This window comes from Manis javanica, chromosome 8 (assembly GCF_040802235.1).
Source record: "Manis javanica isolate MJ-LG chromosome 8, MJ_LKY, whole genome shotgun sequence".
NCBI lineage: Eukaryota > Metazoa > Chordata > Mammalia > Pholidota > Manidae > Manis > Manis javanica.
The window spans coordinates 36,067,863-36,089,422 of record NC_133163.1 but is presented as its reverse complement, the minus strand read 5'-3'; the positions used below and the strand labels follow the sequence as shown (position 1 = coordinate 36,089,422).

General features: G+C 39.8%; 1 protein-coding gene across 4 annotated transcripts in view; it reads left to right on the top strand.

Annotated features, from left to right (window-relative positions):
• Nucleotides 1-21,560, top strand: part of PPP1R36 (protein phosphatase 1 regulatory subunit 36) — a 41,638-nt gene that overhangs the window by 6,197 nt on the left and 13,881 nt on the right. For 3 of the 4 annotated variants that reach the window (XM_073242267.1, XM_073242269.1, XM_073242268.1), the window contains 4 exons: nucleotides 1,318-1,404; nucleotides 1,885-1,982; nucleotides 2,081-2,147; nucleotides 12,376-12,474. In XM_073242267.1, the coding sequence (XP_073098368.1) occupies nucleotides 1,318-1,404; nucleotides 1,885-1,982; nucleotides 2,081-2,147; nucleotides 12,376-12,474 (351 nt within the window). The remainder of the gene's footprint in view (nucleotides 1-1,317; nucleotides 1,405-1,884; nucleotides 1,983-2,080; nucleotides 2,148-12,375; nucleotides 12,475-21,560) is intronic. The other variant, XM_037006381.2, reaches the window with a different exon arrangement.

The following is a 21,560-nucleotide window of genomic DNA, read 5'->3' as shown; positions in this document are numbered from 1 at the left end:
TCTGTACATACTTTTGCTAATATATTCTACAACCCAGACTTTGCCAGGAGATTAGGAAAAGCTCCTGGAAGAAGAAAGTACCAAACTGATTAACTTTACTATTCCCATGGGGAGGCATTTGTCTAAAATGATTACTTTGTGGGCAACATCAATCCCAGAAAATTGTCAAAGGAAGTTGTTTCAAAACTGTTGTGTTGACATTGGAGGTAATGAGGTTATACATGATTGATATTCCTCTTGATAGAATGACTAAAGTGTCGGGGAAAGTGCTTCTGTTAGTACATCTATACTTATGCTTAACAGAGAGACATGTAACTGTGGGCAGAGATTAAGCTTTTGGGTCATGTTATCAACATGGCATTGCTTCAGACAGAAAAATAAAAAGACATAACCCACACTGGACTACCAAACCAATGTATTTAGTATACAGCACAGTTCTCCCGGAAAATGTACTCTTTCTCAGGCAGGAACTACATTCTGCTGGTTTTCAAAAATGCTTTTCTCAGTTTTTCTGTTAAACATTTGCTGATACTCCTGAGAGTCTGTGTACTGACTCTATGCAGACACCACCTTATTTTTGCTGTCATAGCAATGCGTGACATAGAGTATAGCCCCAGTCTATATTTGTTTGTTGCTTAATTATGGTCCCTTGTTAGGCCCATTATTACTTAGTAGTGTTTGTAGGACTATAGAGTTTAAGAAACCTTGAGTTATGCAAAGGGTCCTGAAACCTTCTAAAGATAGTCAAGGCCAGTAGAAGAAGCCATAGCAGTGACAACTGAGATGGCTGCTTGGGAAGCAAGATTGCCTAGTGTTTAAAACCTGGCCCCAGTTATGACTTTGGCACCTGCTAAGTGATCTTGGTCAGATTACTTTATTTCTCTCTAAGCTTCAGTTTTTCTCACATGTAAACAAGGCAATACTAGTAATATTTTCCTCATAGAGTTGCTGTGAGGATTAATTAAGATCGTACTTAAAAGCACTTGGCACATAACAAATGCCCAATAAATCAAAAAGTCCTTCCAAACTGATCATGAGCTTTCTGTTTCTTGTGGTGAAGTGACCGCAGCATTTTCAGATGGAAATGTTTTGTATATGGTGGTGTTTTGGAAGCTGCTGATATGTAGAGGCTGAATATAAAGTCTGAAATTTTAATATTTTTCTGGATGATTGATCCATTTATAAATACATTAATTAAGTACTGCAGTGCCTCAGTTTCTTTTCAAGCTCCACTCATAATCATGAGCTAAGGTGCTGATATGACTAGTTTTCCCCTAGGAAAAAGGGAAGTTCCTAATTTTCTCATTTCTGTTACAGTTTTACACCTGCAGTGGAACTCAGGGAAAAAGGAAAGAAAGGCAAAGCAGTCCACTTTGCTGAAATTGATGGTCCAGCTTCAGACAGGTATCTTAACTTCCCAACTGTCACAGCGTTGCTAACAGCACCTCTCAGCAGAAGCCTTTCCAAACACTCAGATAATATCATTCCCATTATCTAGGTTGAAATGAAAATACCCATCAAGGAAAGGATATGCACTATTCACAGTTATGGTGGGAGTACAGTAGTCCCTATAAATGTATCCCTATGATAATTTGGCTATTAACAAATCTGAACATGGTAGCTACCCCGTAAATAAGGGATTTAAATGATCTATTTTGTACGGAGTTAGTATTTATATTTTATGTTATGTGGTGTGCATTCCTTCTACTCCTGGCATAGTAAGGATAATATTGCTAAAATGCATTCTTAAATAATCCTGCATTAAACAAAACCCATTTATGATAGTTAGGCTCTCATTTGTAGTAAGAGCCTCATGCACCTCCGCATAGAGTTACAAGTGATACCTTTCAAAGCTCTACTAGAGACTGTTATATTCCAAAACAGGTCGACAGATAAAAGGTTTGCTTCAAAAGATGATAAGTCACCTAAAGCCTTAGAGAAACGAGGTCAGCAGGGCAACGTCACACTGCATGATGCTAAATGTGAGTGACTATCCCATCATCTTTACGTATCTTATTGGTGTGAACCTCTGAGGCAGCTCTTTGTCTTTCTTTCAATTGTCCATCTTCTCTCCTTTCAGTTGTTGCTTTGCTTTTACTACAAGATACTGAGATGCAGCGGATCTGTTCTTTTACAACATTCATGAGGTATGTAATGCGTGAGAGACATTTTAGATCTTTGATCCCTTGTTTTGAAGTAATTCCATCTGATAAGTGATGACTAATCTGATTTTGGAGAAAGGGCATGGGGCTGGCTCTCTGCAAACCACCCTCTCAGGACTCATTCTCAAAGACTGAGACTAAAGAGAGGAAGCCAGAAGTCATGGGAGCACAAGATAAAGTTCCAGGCCAAGGAGTATGGCAGGCACATTGCCAGAGTCCCATAAAAACTGTACTATATTTATACAATAGTTAAAGGGTATACTCATTTACTGAAGATCAGTTTTCTCCACTAGTATGTTTGGCACCCCCAACAAATACTATGTGTGTGACACTATGTGAGCTTCTGGGCTTTTCTAAGCATCACTTTCCTCAGATAAAAAATTGGAAGTTGTAGTGTCTCCAATATGTCTGAACATGAAAGGTGCTTCACGAGGCGCCTGAGCTAATGGATGCTCAGTGAGAGCTGGGCACCCAGCGCTATTGGCAGCCCTCCCAAATTCCCTCAGCGGTCTGTGAAGGCTGCTTATGGCAAACACCTGAGATTCTGTGCCTGAAGCTTTATTCTGCGGCAGGAGCACAGTCACCCGATTACAGGGCAAGCTAGGAGCACTAGGGTGTCAGTGACCCAGAAGCAGCCTCTAATGAGTGGTATGCCAGAGGGGCAGTTGGTAGGCAAGTGTCCTGCCTTCCATCTGTCAGGATAATACCTAGAAGTTTCCTACATTGTCTCCTAGAGTCTTCCATGGGACTGAATTATATTTGTCCACAGTGAAAATGAACTTGTTAACACCCCTTTGTTGGCTTCCTTCCCTTTCCTGTCTCACTTCCCCACTCCCCTACTGATATTTCCTGAGATTACTTCCAAAGTATACTACTTATTCTCAAATCTTTGTCTCAGGGTCTGTTTCTGGGAGAATCCAACCTAGGACAGGTAGTTATTAATACTGTGAGAAAAAAATCTGCAAATGCTCACCTGCACCCTGCTCTCAGTGAGGACATGTATGCCAGGGTAAGAATTTCCAGTTGCAGCTAGAAAGGAAGCAGCACAAATCTTGTAAGAATACTTAGAAAGAAAACAAAGACTTCAGGATGTAAAACAAATGAGATAGGACTGTAAGTCAATGCACTCTTTTTGGAGAGCAAAACTTACAGACTTCAGTATGCATATATACTACATCTTTGCAATTTCACTTCTAGGAAGTCACACAAAGATAGGGCTATAAGATAGTTACTGCAGCACTGTCTATAATATTTTTTTTTTTTTGAGAGGGCATCTCTCATATTTATTGATCAAATGGTTGTTAACAACAATAAAATTCAGTATAGGGGGGTCAACGCTCAATGTACAATCATTAATCCATCTCAAGCCTAATTCTCGTCAGTCTCCAATCTTCTGAAGCATAACGAACAAGTTCTTACATGGTGAACGAATTCTTACATAGTGAATAAATTCTTACATGGTGAACAGTACAAGGGCAGTCATCACAGAAACTTTCGGTTTTGATCATGCAATATGACCTATAAACCATCAGGTCAAATATGAATATTCGTTTGATTTTTGTACTTGATTTATATGTTGATCCCACATTTCTCCTATTATTATTATTATTTTTATTTTTAATAAAATGCTGAAGTGGTAGGTAGATGCAAGATAAAGGTAGAAAACATAGTTTAGTGCTGTAAGAAGGCAAATATAGATGATCAGATGATCAGGTGTGTGCCTATGGACTAAGTATTAATCCAGGCTAGACAAGGGCAGCAAGACATCCACGGATGCAGAAGATTTCTCTCAAAGCAGGGGGGGTGAGGTTCTGAGCCTCACCTCTGTTGATCCCCAAATTCTCACCTGATGGCCCCCCTGCGACTGTGCCTGTCTTAGGTTGTTCCTCCCTTGAGGAATCTTACCCGTCTCTGGCTAACCAGTCATCTTCCGGGGCCATACAGGGAAATGTAAAGTTGGTAAGTGAGAGAGAAGCCATATTGTTTGCAAAGGTTAGCTTTTTACTTCTTTGCAGATTTATGCCCTGTGGCTTCTATGCCCAGCACTTGTCTCGAGGTATCTTTACCACCTGGAGGAATTATGATACTCGGTAAATTCGATATGAGGCACGAATTCTATTTAAGGGTTGTAATTAGGAAGGAAGAAGAAAAGCTATAGATGTAGCATATGAAGGAAACATGGGAGGATTGATTATTTCTTTGACATATCTTCTTGTAGAGTACCTTAAGTATGTATAGGTTTTAAACTACTAACTAATTTGCACACACATATTAACATAATAGGAATACGGTGACATAAACAAAGCAAATCTATAATTACCATCCATCTCCAGTGAAGCCAAGAAAACCATTTAGGCACCCTAGGCATTTGTGAAAATTTATCTATGATATGATGGATATTGTCCAACTGTACTTGAACCATTAGACAAATTAAAGCAGCCCATTTCTGGGATCTGTTCACATCCCATATGTTCTTTTAACCATAGATAGTCTATAGTCATGAGATTTTGGGGTGCTACAACTTGCACCCCTCCCAACTCCTGGTTGAGTTCCAACAGTACAGATCCGGTCAAATTCGTTGTCTCACTGTATGCACATGCCAGCCTAGACATCTCCCTCCTCCTTCTTATGGCAAGTCCAGGAGACGGTGGGCTGGATGCAGCCACAACCGCAGCATCGTCCGGATCCCTGTGGAGGCTTTTTGATGATCATCCCCCGGCACAAGTCCTCCAGAGAGTGCTGATGCCGGAAGCTCCTCCTCATATCGTATCTTAGTTCATTTTCTGGGTAGCCAAGCTAGGCCTTGATCTTCTGCGTAGAAACAAACAGACCCTTTGCCCACACTTTGACATGCCCTCTATACCACTGTGCAGAATTCATTGGAGGTCAGCGCACAGTAACTGCTTTTTTTTTTTTTTTTTAATTAAGAGAAAGGAATATTATCAGAAAAGAGTACCTCCATAGCTGATCATCTGACACCCTTTAAGTGATCAACATTAAGGATATTTAAAGCATGCGTTGATCTTTGATTTACCAATAGTTTTATCCTGTCAAGGAGTAATCCCCCTTTTCTTTCTTTCTTTCTTTTTTTTTTTTTTTTTTTTTTAATTTTTAATCTACACTTACCTGAAGAATACTATGATTACTATGCTCTCCCCTATATCAGGTCCCCCCTAACAACCACATTACGGTTACTGTCCATCAGCTTAGCAAAATGTTGTAGAGTCACTACTTGTCCTCTCTGTGTTGTGCAGCCCACCCTCCCCTTTCTCCCTCCCCCCCATGCATGCTAATCTTAATACCCCCCTTCTTCTTCCCCCCCCTTATCCCTCCCTGCCCACCCATCCTCCCCAGTTCCTTTCCCTTTGGTACCTGTTAGTCCATTTTTGGGTTCTGTAATTCTGCTGCTGTTTTGTTCCTTCAGTTTTTCCTTTGTTGCTATACTCCTCAGATGAGTGAAATCATTTGGTATTTCTCTTTCTCCACTTGGCTTATTTCACTGAGCATAATACTCTCCAGCTCCATCCATGTTGCTGCAAATGGTTGGATTTTTCCACTTCTTATGGCTGAGTAGTATTCCATTGTGTATATGTACCACATCTTCTTTATCCATTCATCTACCGATGGACATTTAGGTTGCTTCCAATTCTTGGCTATTGTAAATAGTGCTGCGATAAACATAGGAGTGCATCTGTCTTTCTCAAACTTGATTGCTGCGTTCTTAGGGTAAATTCCTAGGAGTGGAATTCCTGGGTCAAATGGTAGGTCTGTTTTGAGCATTTTGATGCACCTCCATACTGCTTTCCACAATGGTTGAACTAATTTACATTCCCACCAGCAGTGTAGGAGGGTTCCCCGTTCTCCACCGCCTCGCCAACATTTGTTGTTGTTTGTCTTTTGGATGGCAGCTATCCTTACTGGTGTGAGGTGATACCTCATTGTAGTTTTAATTTGCATTTCTCTGATAATTAGCGATGTGGAGCATCTTTTCATGTGTCTCTTGGCCATCTGTATTTCTTTTTTGGAGAACTGTCTGTTCAGTTCCTCTGCACATTTTTTAATTGGGTTATTTGTTTTTTGTTTGTTGAGGCGTGTGAGCTCTTTATATATTCTGGACGTCAAGCCTTTATCGGATCTGTCATTTTCAAATATATTCTCCCATACTGTAGGGTTCCTTTTTGTTCTATTGATGGTGTCTTTCGCTGTACAGAAGCTTTTCAGCTTAATGTAGTCCCACTTGCTCATTTTTGCTGTTGTTTTCCTTGCCCGGGGAGATATGTTCAAGAAGAGATCACTCATGTTTATGTCTAAGAGGTTTTTGCCTATGTTTTTTTCCAAGAGTTTAATGGTTTCGTGACTTACATTCAGGTCTTTGATCCATTTTGAGTTTACCTTTGTATATGGGGTTAGACAATGGTCCAGTTTCATTCTCCTACATGTAGCTGTCCAGTTTTGCCAGCACCATCTGTTGAAGAGACTGTCATTTTGCCATTGTATGTCCATGGCTCCTTTATCAAATATTAATTGACCATATATGTTTGGGTTAATTTCTGGGGTCTCTAATCTGTTCCACTGGTCTGTGGCTCTGTTCTTGTGCCAGTACCAAATTGTCTTGATTACTATGGCTTTGTAGTAGAGCTTGAAGTTGGGGAGTGAGATCCCCCCTACTTTATTCTTCTTTTTCAGGATTGCTTTGGCTATTCGGGGTCTTTGGTGTTTCCATATGAATTTTTGAATTATTTGTTCCAATTCATTGAAGAATGTTGCTGGTAATTTGAGAGGGATTGCATCAAATTTGTATATTGCTTTCGGCAGGATGGCCATTTTGACGATATTAATTCTTCCTAGCCATGAGCATGGGATGAGTTTCCATTTATTAGTGTCCCCTTTAATTTCTCTTAAGAGTGACTTGTAGTTTTCAGAGTATAAGTCTTTCACTTCTTTGGTTAGGTTTATTCCTAGGTATTTTATTCTTTTTGATGCAATGGTGAATGGAATTGTTTTCCTGATTTCTCTTTCTATTGATTCGTTGTTAGTGTATAGGAAAGCTACAGATTTCTGTGTGTTAATTTTGTATCCTGCAACTTTGCTGTATTCCGATATCAGTTCTAGTAGTTTTGGAGTGGAGTCTTTAGGGTTTTTTATGTACAGTATCATATCATCTGCAAATAGTGACAGTTTAACTTCTTCTTTACCAATCTGGATTCCTTGTATTTCTTTGTTTTGTCTGATTGCCGTGGCTAGGACCTCCAGTACTATGTTAAATAACAGTGGGGAGAGTGGGCATCCCTGTCTGGTTCCCGATCTCAGAGGAAATGCTTTCAGCTTCTCGCTGTTCAGTATAATGCTGGCTGTGGGTTTATCATATATGGCCTTTATTATGTTGAGGTACTTGCCCTCTATTCCCATTTTGCTGAGAGTTTTTATCATGAATGGATGTTGAATTTTGTCAAATGCTTTTTCAGCATCTATTGAGATGATCATGTGGTTTTTGTCTTTCTTTTTGTTGATGTGGTGGATGATGTTGATGGATTTTCGAATGTTGTACCATCCTTGCATCCCTGGGATGAATCCCACTTGGTCATGGTGTATGATCCTTTTGATATACTGTTGAATTCTGTTTGCTAATATTTTATTGAGTATTTTTGCATCTACATTCATCAGGGATATTGGTCTGTAATTTTCTTTTTTGGTGGGGTCTTTTCCTGTTTTTGGTATTAGGGTGATGTTGGCTTCATAGAATGAGTTTGGGAGTATTCCCTCTTCTTCTATTTTGTGGAACACTTTAAGGAGAATGGGTATTATGTCTTCTCTGTGTGTCTGATAAAATTCCGAGGTAAATCCGTCTGGCCCCGGGGTTTTGTTCTTGGGTAGTTTTTTGATTACTGTTTCAATTTCTTTGCTCGTAATTGGTTTGTTTAACTTTTGTGTTTCTTCCTTGGTCAGTCTTGGGAGGTTGTATTTTTCTAGGAAGTTATCCATTTCTTCTAGGTTTTCCAGCTTGTTGGCATATAGGTTTTCATAGTAGTCTTTAATAATTCTTTGTATTTCTGTGGAGTCTGTCGTGATTTTTCCATTCTCATTTCTGATTATGTTGATTTGTGTTGACTCTCTTTTTCTCTTAATAAGTTGGGCTAGAGGCTTATCTATTTTGTTTATTTTCTCAAAGAACCAGCTCTTGGTTTCGTTGATTTTTGCTATTGTTTTATTCTTCTCAATTTTGTTTATTTCTTCTCTGATCTTTATTATGTCCCTCCTTCTGCTGACTTTAGGCCTCATTTGTTCTTCTTTTTCCAGTTTTAATAATTGTGATGTTAGACTATTCATTTGGGATTGTTCTTCCTTCTTCAAGTGTGCCTGGATTGCTATATATTTTCCTCTTAAGACTGCTTTCGCTGCATCCCACAGAAGTTGGGACTTAGTGTTGTTGTTGTCATTTGTTTCTATATATTCCTTGATCTCTATTTTGATTTGTTCATTGATCCATTGATTATTTAGTAGCATGTTGTTAAGCCTCCATGTGTTTGTGAGCCTTTTTGTTTTCTTTGTAGAATTTATTTCTACTTTCATACCTTTGTGGTCTGAAAAATTGGTTGGTAGAATTTCAATATTTTGGAGTGTACTGAGGCTCTTTTTGTGAGCTAGTATGTGGTCTATTCTGGAGAATGTTCCATGTGCACTTGAGAAGAATGTATATCCTGTTGCTTTTGGATGTAGAGTTCTATAGATGTCTATTAGGTCCATCTGTTCTAGTGTGTTGTTCAGTGCCTGTGTGTCTTTACTTATTTTCTGCCCGGTGGATCTATCCTTTGGGGTGAGTGGTGTGTTGAAGTCTCCTACAATGAATGCATTGCAGTCTATTTCCCTCTTTAGTTCTGTTAGTATTTGCTTCACATATGCTGGTGCTCCTGTATTGGGTGCATATATATTTAGAATGGTTATATCCTCTTGTTGGACTGAGCCCTTTATCATTATGTAGTGGCCTTCTTTATCTCTTGTTACTTTCTTTGTTTTGAAGTCTATTTTGTCTGATATTAGTACTGCAACCCCTGCTTTCTTCTCACTGTTGTTTGCCTGAAATATGTTTTTCCATCCCTTGACTTTTAGTCTATGCTTATCTTTGGGTTTAAGGTGAGTTTCTTGTAAGCAGCATATAGATGGGTCTTGCTTTTTTATCCATTCTATTACTCTATGTCTTTTGATTGGTGCATTAAGTCCATTTACATTTAGGGTGACTATTGAGAGATATGTACTTATTGCCATTTCAGGCTTTAGATTCATGGTTACCAAAGGTTCAAGGTTAGCTTCTTTAGTATCTTACTGCCTAACTTAGCTCGCTTATTGAGCTGTTATATACACTGTCTGGAGATTCTTTTCTTCTCTCCCTTCTTATTCCTCCTCCTCCATTCTTCATATGTTGTGTGTTTTGTTCTGTGCTCTTTTTAGGGGTGCTCCCATCTAGAGCAGTCCCTGTAGGATGCCCTGTAGAGGTGGTTTGTGGGAAGCAAATTCCCTCAGCTTTTGCTTGTCTGGGAACTGTTTGATCCCACCATCATATTTAAATGATAGTCGTGCTGGATATAGTATCCTTGGTTCAAGGCCCTTCTGTTTCATTGCATTAAGTATATCATGCCATTCTCTTCTGGCCTGTAGGGTTTCTGTTGAGAAGTCTGATGTTAGCCTGATGGGTTTTCCTTTATAGGTGACCTTTTTCTCTCTAGCTGCCTTTAAAACTCTTTCCTTGTCCTTGATCCTTGCCATTTTAATTACTATGTGTCTTGGTGTTGTCCTCCTTGGATCCTTTCTGTTGGGAGTTCTGTGTAATTCCATGGTCTGTTCGATTATTTCCTCCCCCAGTTTGGGGAAGTTTTCAGCAATTATTTCTTCAAAGACACTTTCTATCCCTTTTCCTCTTTCTTCCTCTTCTGGTATCCCTATAATACGAATGTTATTCCTTTTGTATTGGTCACATATTTCTCTTAGTGTTGTTTCATTCCTGGAGATCCTTTTATCTCTCTCTATGTCAGCTTCTATACGTTCCTGTTCTCTGGCTTCTATTCCTTCAATGGCCTCTTGCATCTTATCCATTCTGCTTCTAAATCCTTCCAGGGATTGTTTCACTTCTGTGATCTCTTTCCTGACATCTGTGATCTCCTTCCAGACTTCATCCCACTGCTCTTGCATTTTTCTCTGCATCTCATCCCACTGCTCTTGCATTTTTCTCTGCATCTCATCCCATTGCTCTTGCATTTTTCTCTGCATCTCTGTGAGCATGTTCATGATTTTTGTTTTGAATTCTTTTTCAGGAGGACTAGTTAGGTCCGTCTCCTTCTCAGGTGTTGTCTCTGTGATCTTTGTCTGCCTGTAGTTTTGCCTTTTCATGGTGATAGAGATAGTTTGCAGAGCTGGTACAAGTGACCGCTGGAAGAGCTTCCCTTCTTGTTGGTTTGTAGCCTTTTCCTGGGAGAATAGCGACCTCTAGTTGCTTGTGCTGGGCAGCTGTGCGCAGACAGGGCTTCTGCTTCCTGCCCAGTTGCTTTGGGGTTTATCTCCGCTGTTGCTGTGGGCTTGGCCTGGCTGGGGCTGTTCCTCCAAAATGGTGGAGCCCCGTTGGAGGGGGAGCGGCCAGGAGGCTATTTATCTCCGTAAGGGGCCTCTGTGCTCCCTGCTGCCCAGGGGGTTAGAGTGCCCAGAGATCCCCAGATTCCCTGCCTCTGGTCTAAGTGACCTGTCCTGCCCCTTTAAGACTTCCAAAAAGCACTCTCCAGACCAAAACAACAACAGCAACAATGAGAGAGGGAACAGGAAGAAAGGGAAAAAAAAGGAAAAAACAAGCGATTTTTTTTTTTTTTGTCCTCAGGAGCCGGTCCCAGGCACCCGCTCACTGGTCCTGCTGCCCTGTCTCCCTAGCACCAGGGTCCCTGTCCTTTCAAGGCTTCCAAAAAGCACCCACCCACTGGTCCCGCAGGGAAGGAACGCTCGATATTCTTTGTCCTCAGGCACTGGTCCCAGGCACCCGCTCACCAGTCCCGCCGCCCTGCCTCCCTAGCACCGGGGTCCCTGTCCCTTCAAGGCTTCCAAAAAGCGCTTGCCAAAAAGAGAGAAAAAAAGGGGAAAAACACGCGATTTCTTCTGTCCTCAGGCACTGGTCTCAGGCACCCGCCCGCCGGTCTCGCAGGGAGAAATGCGGGATATTCTTTGTCCTCCGGCGCCGTTCCCAGGCACCTGCTCACCGGTCCCGCCACCCTGCCTCCCCTGCAACGCGGGCCCGTCCCTCTAAGGCTTCCAAATAGCGCTCGCCGAAGAAAAAAAACCGCTCCGGTTTCTCTCCACCCGCCGGGAGCCAGGGGGAGGGGCACTCGGGTCCCGCCGGGCCGGAGCTTGTATCTTACCCCCTTCGCAAGGCGCTCGGTTCCTGCAGGTGTGGATGTGGTCTGGATGTTGTCCTGTGTCCTGTGGTCTCTATTTTAGGAAGATTTTTCTTTGTTATATTTTCATAGCTCTATGTGTTTTTGGGACGAGATTTCCACTGCTCTACTCACGCCGCCATCCTGGCTCCGCCCCCTATAATATTTTTAAAAGACCTACATATCCATCAACAGAAGACTAGTTAAATAAATTATGAGAGAGAGAGTACTTTATTTAGCCATTTAAAAGAATGAGGAAAATCTATATGTAGTGTCATGGAAAGAAGTCCCTGATACACAAGTAAGTGACAAGAACAAGTTGCAAAGACTTGAGTATAAAGCATTATCCTGTTTGTTAAAGACAATTTTAAGGTGTGTGTTCATGCGTATGTATATGTGATTGCCTGTTTTAGAAAGTTCAGGAAGGATTCTTGACAAACTTTTAACAGTGGCTATCCCTAGGGAGTAAGATGGTGAAGGAAAAGAACTTTTTACTTGCTATGTACATGCACATTTTTTAAACAATGGAACAATATTACTTGTATAACAAAAACTTAGAAAATGAAAATTAACTGATAATTAAAACTATAATTTACTGTGTGACCTCCCCAAAAGTTTTGTTTAAAAAATCATATTTCTTATATCTTCAGAGTATAGTAAACAGAATTTTAAATGTAAATTAGTTGTGTGATTAGGCATGATAACATGTTTCTACTTATTCTTTGTTGTGTACCCATATATTATTTATGAAAAGCCTTATGTTTGAAATATGTTAGCATTCATTATTTTTTTAAATCTCCCCATAGGAATAAGAGTCTTGACAGTTTCCTCATGGCATTATTGTACTATTTATCTCATTACTTGGAAAAAATCTCCCTGGAAAAGAAACCCAAAAGCTATATGGTGTAAGTAGAATTATTTAGTGCACTTTAAAGTTTTACCACTCCAGTATTAAAACTAACTTTTCTCTAGGGTTAAGAGATGATGGAATTTTTTTAATTGTGGAGCATAGTAAAACATTTTACATGGGGGGAGTTCATCAGTTTTTTAAAAAATTAAGGTATCATTGATATGTATATTAAGGTATCATTGATAAGTCCCCCACCCCATTATAGTCACTGTCCATCAGCATAGTAAGATGCTATAGAGTCACTACTTGTCTTTTCTGGGCTATACTGCCCTATCCAAGACCCCCCTACATTATGTACCTAGTCATAATGCCCCTTAATCCCCTTCTCCCTCCCTCCCCATTCCCACTTCTCACCCACTTCCGTTTGGCAAATGCTAGTCCCTTCTTGGAGTCTGTGAGTCTGCTCTTGCTTTGTTTTTTCACTTTTGCTTTGCTGTTATACTCCACACATGAGTGAAATCATTTGGTATTTGTCATTCTCCACCTGGCTTATTTCACTGAGCATAAGACCCACTAGCTCCATCCATGTTGTTGCAAATGGTAGGATTTGTTTTCTTCTCATGGCCGAATAATATTCCATTGTGTATATGTACCACATCTTCTTTATCCATTCATCTACTGATGGACACTTACTGATGGAGAAGGAGATTAAGAGGCATTGCAGTACTTTAGCTATTGTACATAGTGCTGCGATAAACATGGGGGTGCATATGTCCTTTTGAATCTGTGATCTTGTTTTCTTCAGGTAAATTCTTAGGAGTGGAATTCCCAGTCAAATGGTATTTCTATTTTTAGTTTTTTGAGGAACCTCCATATTGCTTTCCACAATGGTTGAACTAGCTTACATTCCCACCAGCAGTGTAGGAGGGTTCCCCTTTCTCTGCATCCTGGCCAACATGTGTTGTTGCTTGTCTTGGATGGTGGCCATCCTAACTGGTGTGAGGTGATATCTCATGTGGTTTTAATTAGCATTTCCCTGATTATTAGCAATGTGGAGCATCTTTTCATGTGCCTGTTGGCCATCTGAATTTCTTCTTTGGAGAAGTGTCTGTTCAGATCCTCTGCCCATTTTTTAATTGGGTTATTTGCTTTTTGTTTGTTGAGGTGCATGAATTCTTTCTATATTTTGGGTGTCAACCCCTTATCGGATATGTCATTTATGAATATATTCTCCCATACTGTAGGATGCCTTTTTGTTCTGCTAATAGTGGTCTTTGCTGTACAGAAGCTTTTTAGTTTGATATAGTCCCACTTGTTTATTTTTGCTTTTGTTTCCCTTGCCCATGGAGATATGTTCATGAAGTTGTTCATGTTTATATTCAAGAGAGTTTTGCCTGTGTTTTCTTTGGAGAGTTTTATGGTTTCATGACTTACATTCAGGTCTTTGATCCATTTCGAGTTTATTTTTGTGAATGGAGTTAGACAATAATCCAGTTTCATTCTCTTACATGTAGCTGTCCAGTTTTGCCAACACCAACTGTTGAAGAGGCTGTCATTTCCACATTGTATATCCATTGCTCCTTTATTGTATATTAATTGACCATATATGCTTGGGTTAATATCTGGACTCTCTATTCTGTTCCACTGGTCTATGGGACTGTTCTTGTGTCAGTACTGAATTGTCTTGATTACTGTGGCTTTGTAGTAGAGCTTGAAGTTGGGAAGCGAGATACCCCCTGCTTCTTTCTTCCTTCTCAGGATTTCTTTGGCTATTGGGTCTTTTGTGGTTCCATATGAATTTTAGAACTATTTGTTCCAGTTCATTGAGGAATGTTGTTGGTATTTTGATAGGGATTGAATTGAATCTGTAGATTGCTTTAGAAAGGATGGCCATTTTGACAATATTAATTCTTCCTACCCAAGAGCATGGGATGAATTTCCATTACTAGTGTCCTCTTTAATTTCTCTTAAGAGTGTCTTGTAGTTTCAGGGTATAGGTCTTTCACTTCCTTGGTTAGGTTTATTCCTAGGTATTTTCTTCTTTTTGATGCAATTGTGAATGGAATTGTTTATGCTAGTTCATCATTAGTGTATAGGAATGCAACACATTTCTGTGTATTAATTTTGTATCCTGCAACTTTGCTGAATTCAGATATTAGTTCTAGTAGTTTTGGAGTGGACTCTTTAGGGTTTTTTATGTACAATATCATGTCATCTGCAAACAGTGACAGTTTGACTTCTTCCTTACTAATCTGGATACCTTTTATTTCTTTGTGTTCTGATTGCCATGGCTAGGACCTCCAGTACTATGTTGAGTAAAAGTGGGGAGAGTGGGCATCCTTGTCTTGTTTCCAATCTTAGGTGAAAAGCTTTCAGCTTCCCACTGCTAAGTATGATGTTGGCTGTGGATATGTCATAAATGGCCTTTATTATGTTGAGGTACTTGCCCTCTATAGCCATTTTGTTGAGAGTTTTTATCATGAATGGGTTTTGAATTTTGTCAAATGCTTTTTCAGCATCTATGGAGATGATCATGTGGTTTTTGTCCTTCTTTTTGTTGATGTGGTGGATGACGTTGATGGATTTTCAAATGTTGTACCATCCTTGCATCCGTGGGATGAATCCCACTTGATGATGGTGTATGATCCTCTTGATGTATTTTTTAATTTGGTTTGCTAATATTTTGTTAAGGTTTTTGCATCTGTATTCATCAGGGACATTGGTCTGTAGTTTTCTTTTATTGTGGTGTCTTTGCCTGGTTTTGGTATTAGAGTGATGCTGACTTCATAGAATGAGTTTGGAAGTATTCCCTCCTCTTCTATTTTTTGGAAAACTAAGGAGAATGGGTATTATGTCTTCTCTAAATGTCTGATAAAATTCAGCAATGAATCTATCTGGCCTGGGGATTTTGTTTTTGGGTAGTTTTTTGATTATTGTTTCAATTTCATTGCTGGTAATTGGTCTGTTTAGATTTTCTGTTTCTTTCTGGGTCAGTCATGTTAGGTTGTATTTTTGTAGAAAGTTGTCCATTTCTTCTTGGTCATCCAGTTTGTTAGCATATAGATTTTCATAGTATTCTCTAATAATTCTTTGTACGTCTGTGGTGTCTGTAGTGACTTTTCCTTTCTCATTTCTGATTCTGTTGATGTGTGTAGATTCTCTTTTTTCCTTAATAAATCTGGCTAGGGTTTTATCTATTTTATTTTCTCAAAGAACCAGCTCTTGGTTTCATTAATTCTTTCTATTGTTTTATTCTTCTCAATTTTATTTATTTCTTCTCTAATCTTTATTATTCCCTCCTTCTGCTGACTTTGGGCCTCATTTGTTCTTCTTTATCCAGTTTCATTAATTGTGACTTTAGATTGTTCCTTTGGGATTGTTCTTCCTTCTTTAAATAGGCCTGAATTGCTACATACTTTCATCTTAGAACTGCCTTCACTGCGTCCCACAGAAGTTGGGGCTTTGTGCTGTTGTTGTCATTTGTCTCCATATATTGCTTGATCTCTGTTTTAATTTGGTCATTGATCCATTGATTATTTATGAGCATGTTGTTAAGCCTCCATGTGTTTGTGGGGTTTTTTGTTTTCTTTGTACAGTTTATTTTAGTTTCATACCTTTGTGATCTGGTAAGTTGGTTGGTACAATTTCTGTCTCTCTGAATTTACTGAGGCTCTTTTTGTGGCCTAGTGTGTGATCTATTCTGGAAAATGTGCCATGTGCACTAGAGCAGAATGTGTATCCTGTTGCTTTTGGATGAGAGTTCTGTAGATGTCTGTTAGGTCCATCTGTTCTAGTGTGTTGTTCAGTGCCTCTGTGTTCTTACTTATTTTCTGTCTGGTTGATCTGTCCTTTGGAGTGAGTGGTGTGTTGAAGTCTCCTAAAATGAATGCACTGCATTCTGTTTCCCCCTTTAATTCTGTTTGTATTTGTTGCACATATGTAGGTACTCCTATGTTGGGTACATAGATATTTATAATGGTTATATCCTCTTGTTGGACTGACCCCTTTATCATTATGTAATTTCCTTCTTTGTCTCTTGTTGCTTTCTTTGTTTTGATGTTGATTTTATCTGATACAAGTATTGCAACTCCTGCTTTTTTCTCCCTATTGCTTGCATGAAATATCTTTTTCCATCCCTTCACATTTAGTCTGTGTATGTCTTAGGGTTTGTAGTGAGTCTCTTGTAGGCAGCATTAGATGGGTCTTGCTTTTTTATCCATTTTGTAGCTTTTGTCTTTTGATTGGTGCATTCAGTCCATTTACATTTAGGCTGATTATCTATAGATATGTACTTATCACCATTGCAGGCTTTGGATTCGTGGTTACCAAAGGTTCAAGGGCAGCTTCTTTACCATCTAACAATCTAACATAACTTGCTTATTATGCTGTTGTAAATACAATCTGAAGATTCTTTTTTCTTCTCCCTTCTTTTTCTTATTCCTCCACTCTTCATATGTTAGGTGTCATATTCCTTGGTCTGTGTATCCCGTGACTGACTTTGTAGGTAGCTGATTTAATTTGCATTTGGTTAGTAATTAATTGGTCTACTTCCTTTACTGTGGGTTTTATTTTCTCTGGTGACAGCTATTGAGACTTAAGCATACTTCCATCCCAAGTAGTCCCTTTAAAATACACTGTAGAGATGGTTTGTGGGAGGTAAATTTCCTCAACTTTTGCTTATCTGGAAATTGTTTAATCCCTCCTTCAAATTTAAATGATAATCTTGCTGGATAGTGTGTTCTTGGTTTGAGGTCCTTCTGTTTCATTGCATTGAATATATCATGCCACTCCCTTCTGGCCTGTAAAGTCTCTGCTGAGAAGTCTGATGATAGCCTGATGGGTTTTCCTTTGTAGGTGATCTTTTTTCTCTCTCTGCCTGCTTTTAATACTTTGCTCTTGTCGTTGATCTTTGCCATTTTAATTATTATTTGTCGTCTTGTCCTCCTTGGGTCCCTTTTGTTGGGAGATCTGTACCTGAGAGACTATTTCCTTCCCCAGATTGGGGACTTTTTTCATCAATCATTTCTTCAAAGACACCTTCTATCTCTTTTTCTCTCTCTCCTTCTTCTGAACCCCTATAATGTGAATATTGTTCTGTTTGGATTGGTCACGCAATTCTCTTAATATTGTTTCATTCCTAGAATTCCTTTTCTCTCTCTCTCTACCTCAGCTTCTTTGTATTCCTGTTCTCTAATTTCTATTCCATTTACCATCTCCCCTACCTCATGTAATCTGCTTTTAAAACTCTCCATTGTATGTTTCACTTCAGCAACTGTATTGTTTAAGATGTCTGTGTCCCTCCTGAATTCGTCCCTTAGCTCTTGAATATTTTTCTGTAGCTACATTAGCATGCTTATGCCTTTTATTTTGAAATTCTTTTTTCAGGAAGATCAGTGATTTCAGTTTCACTGAGCCTTCTTCGTGGTGTTTGAGGGATTTTGTATTAAGGCTCTTCTGCATTTTCATAATCCTATTGGATAATGAGAACTATTAGGTTTGTGTGGGTGGTGCCCTGTAGTGTCCAGAAGCTCTGCTCTTCACAGCTGCCTAGGACCTGGAGCGATAGTGGTGATTGCAGTCGAGTGGTGCCAGTGCCTGTTCTAAAGAGAGAGCTCTTTCCTGCTTCCTAATTGCAGTACCCATCTCCACTGTCAGGGCCAGTGAGCTGTGTGCTGGCAGCAGCATCTGTGTTAAGCCCCTAAGCTGACATAGGCAAGACTGCCCTCCTGCTGGCCTGGAGCATTGGTGGGGTTCACAGGTGAGCTGCGTGGTTGCATGCCAGGAGGACAGAGCTCTTTCCTGCTTCCTGGCTGCAGTGCCTGCCTCTGCTGTCAGGGCCAGTGAGCCATGTGTGCAGGGAGCAGCCCCTAAGCTGCCGTAGGCAGAGCTGCCATCCTGCTGGACTGGAGCAATGGTGGGGGTCACAGGCAAACTGCCCCATGCCTCCCAGGAGGACAGAGCTCTTTCCTGCTTCCTGGCTGTAGTGCCTGCCTCCACTGTCAGGGCCAGTTAACTGTGCATTCAGGGTGCAGCCTCTTCATTAAGTCTGTGTAGTTGCCATAAGTGGGGCTGCCCTTTGGCTGGCCTGGTGTGATGGCAGGGTAGCAGGTTTGCGCGCATGATGTGCAGGCCAGGAGGAAGGAGTGGTAGGTTGCTTATCATGGTGAGGGGGCCTTGGGGCTGTGTTGGCAGCCAGGGGTATGGAGCACCTGACGCTCCTGAAAGTTCCCAACCTGGTGGGCTGAGTGTGCCAGGATGATTTTGCCCACCTGTTTCCACTCCTGAGCAGCAAGCTCTGTGTAATCCTTGCCCCTTTAGCAGCCCTCTCACTGTTGGGAAGTCTTTCAAAGTACCCACCTTTCTTTTGTCCCAGAGCAGCTGGTTCTGGTAACCTCTTCTCCACAAGTGACTGGAATCTCATCCTCTGACTTTGCTTTTCAGTCCCTCTAACCCACCGTGCAATGTGGGTTTGTGCTCCCAGAGTAGATTTCTAGGGCTGGGTATTTAGCAGTCCTGGGCTTCTACTCCCTCCCTGCTCTGTTTCTCTTCCACTGGTGAGCTGGGGTCGGGGAGGGCTTGGATCCCGCTGGGTTATGGTTTTTATTACTTTACCCTTTTCCATGAGATGTTCTCTTTTCCCAGGTGTAAACTGGCTGGTGCAATCTTATTTCTGGTTACTCTTTTAGGAATAGTTGTATTTGCTGTATTTTCATTTTATATGTGGTTTTGGGAGGAGATTTTTGCCTCACTTCTCACACTGTAGTCTTTTTTTGAATTGAGTTCATCAGTGATTAATCCAGGTGGGTATTCTGGTAACAGTATTCCAAATAATATAGCCCAGCACTGCCCAATACTGATATAATGAGAGCCATATAAGTAATTTAAAATATTCTACTAACCATATTTTAAAAATATAAAAAAATACCAGTGAAATTAATTTTAATAATATATTTTATTTAATCCAATGACTCAAAAATGTAATCATTGCAACAGATAGTCAGTATTTGGGAGTTATTGATGAAATAGTTTGTCCTTTTTTTAGTAATAAGTCTTTGAAATTTGGTGTCTATTTTACACTTACACTTTACCTGAATTCAGACTAGTCACAGTAAGTACTCAATAGCCACATGTGGCTGATGGCTACCATATTGGACAGTGCAGATATAACTTGTTTCTGTGCTTTTTATGCTTACAAAGTTCTTGCTAGGGCATTTGTAAACATTGAGTGAAAAAACTAAGAATTAAAAAAATTAACAAATACAACCAAACTGATAATCCCTATCACAGAAGAAAACAAGATTTCTTAGACTATGTATGAAAAATTTAACTGCTTTAGGCAGAAGTGGCTCAGAGCTATACCGGGCAAGAATCTGGGAACTCAGTGTCCAGAACAGAACAATGCCTCTCAGGCTTGGTGACCTTTTGCAAGCCATGGAACTTTCCAAGCACCCAGGCTGCCCTCCCTAGTACAGTGATTTAGCTGTTAGGAATGCTGGGTAGAGTCACCAAATTGTTGCTGTAGAATGTTTATAAAATGCAAAATCCTTGTAAACAACCAAGCCCTTTGAAGAATATTTTATGGATAAATACATCTGGAAAGCAGTTTTGTAAAGAACCAAATAAATAAGTCAAACACTGCTGTTCCAGAAAAGCCATCATAACATGTAACCTCCATGTTACTTCAGGGCTGCATTAGACAACAGAGCAGCCAGAGGTCATGAAGTGTTTCTATGGTGGCTAGCAAAAGAGCTCAAGTCAACTCTGGGCTCGGAAGGCTTCAGAAATCTTACCATTTACCAAAAGAAACTTCTTAGACCTTTTGGCACATTAGCTTATATTTTGCCCCATCTTCTCTAATTCTGAGGGTGAGGGTTATTGCTAATCTAGCAGAGACATTTGCTTCATTGCTTGGTTCTTATTAATAAATAACAGAGAAAAAAAGTTTAACAAACTTAGTTGTATTGAGGAATCAGTTGCAGAATGACAAAGAAAAATAAAAGCCTCATAATTATATGCTTCTATTATAATTCTAAAAAATTATAGTAACTTTACATTTTCAGGTTTCTAGTAGTCAGTTGATTTACTTATTATAATAGATATAAATATAGATTGCATTGAGATAACTGGATATAAATAACTTTAAAAAGAAATTGATTTAAGTGCACTAGTGAGGTATAACAGATAATGATGGTGTCTACAGCGTTTTCATCCAGATTGGGTGGACAATTTCTAGTATCTTGTCCAGTGGTTAGCACCTGGGAGGAAAGCTTACAATCTATGAGAGAAGAGCAGAAAGGGATGTAGAAGGATATCGGAACTTTATGGTTTAGGTAACTAAAAGCCCTAATTCCAGAAGAAGGAGGCTTATCCCCATTTTACATATGAGGAAGTTAAGGCTCAGAGAGATTAAATAGCTGGTTGGAGATTACATGCCTAGTTAGGGGTGAGGCTGAGATTAGAGTCCAGATCTAACTCCAAAGCCTGTGCCTAAACCACTGTGCAGTATGCCTATCACCCACTACCAATCAATCAGGCCATCTTTTCTAGAGTCCATCCATTTGTCATTAGGATTTACAACTATGAACAAAGGCACAATAATGTCTGTACTTTCAAACATCATATCATAAGTATTTTTCAAGTTATTAATCTTCATAATTGTAATTTTTAATGGTGGCATAATTTTCCATCAAGCCGATGTATGTTATCGACTTGTTGACTTACCTACTAAGGGACAGTATAGTATAATGGGTAAAGGTACAGACTTGGGTGCCTGGCTTAAATCTGTGTGGACTCATATATTAGGTTAATAAATGTCAAGCTTTTAAATATCCCTGGCTATATTACTACTACTTTTGTTCCTCTATTTTTATATTTTGGGGAGTTTCCAGTTTTCCTGATAGACAAATAATAAATCTTCATTAGGTTTGCCCCATAATTTGGGGCAATTTTTTAAAAAGAACAAATTTTCAGGAGAGATTATTGGATCAAAGTTTATGATCAATTGTATTATCAACTTCTTTTCCAAAGGACTATATCTGGGTTTGTTTTAAATGTCAGACTCTACCCAGGCCTACTGAACCAGAATCTTGGAGAGGGGGGCTGGCATTGGGAATCTGTACTTTTAGCAAGTACCCTAGTGAT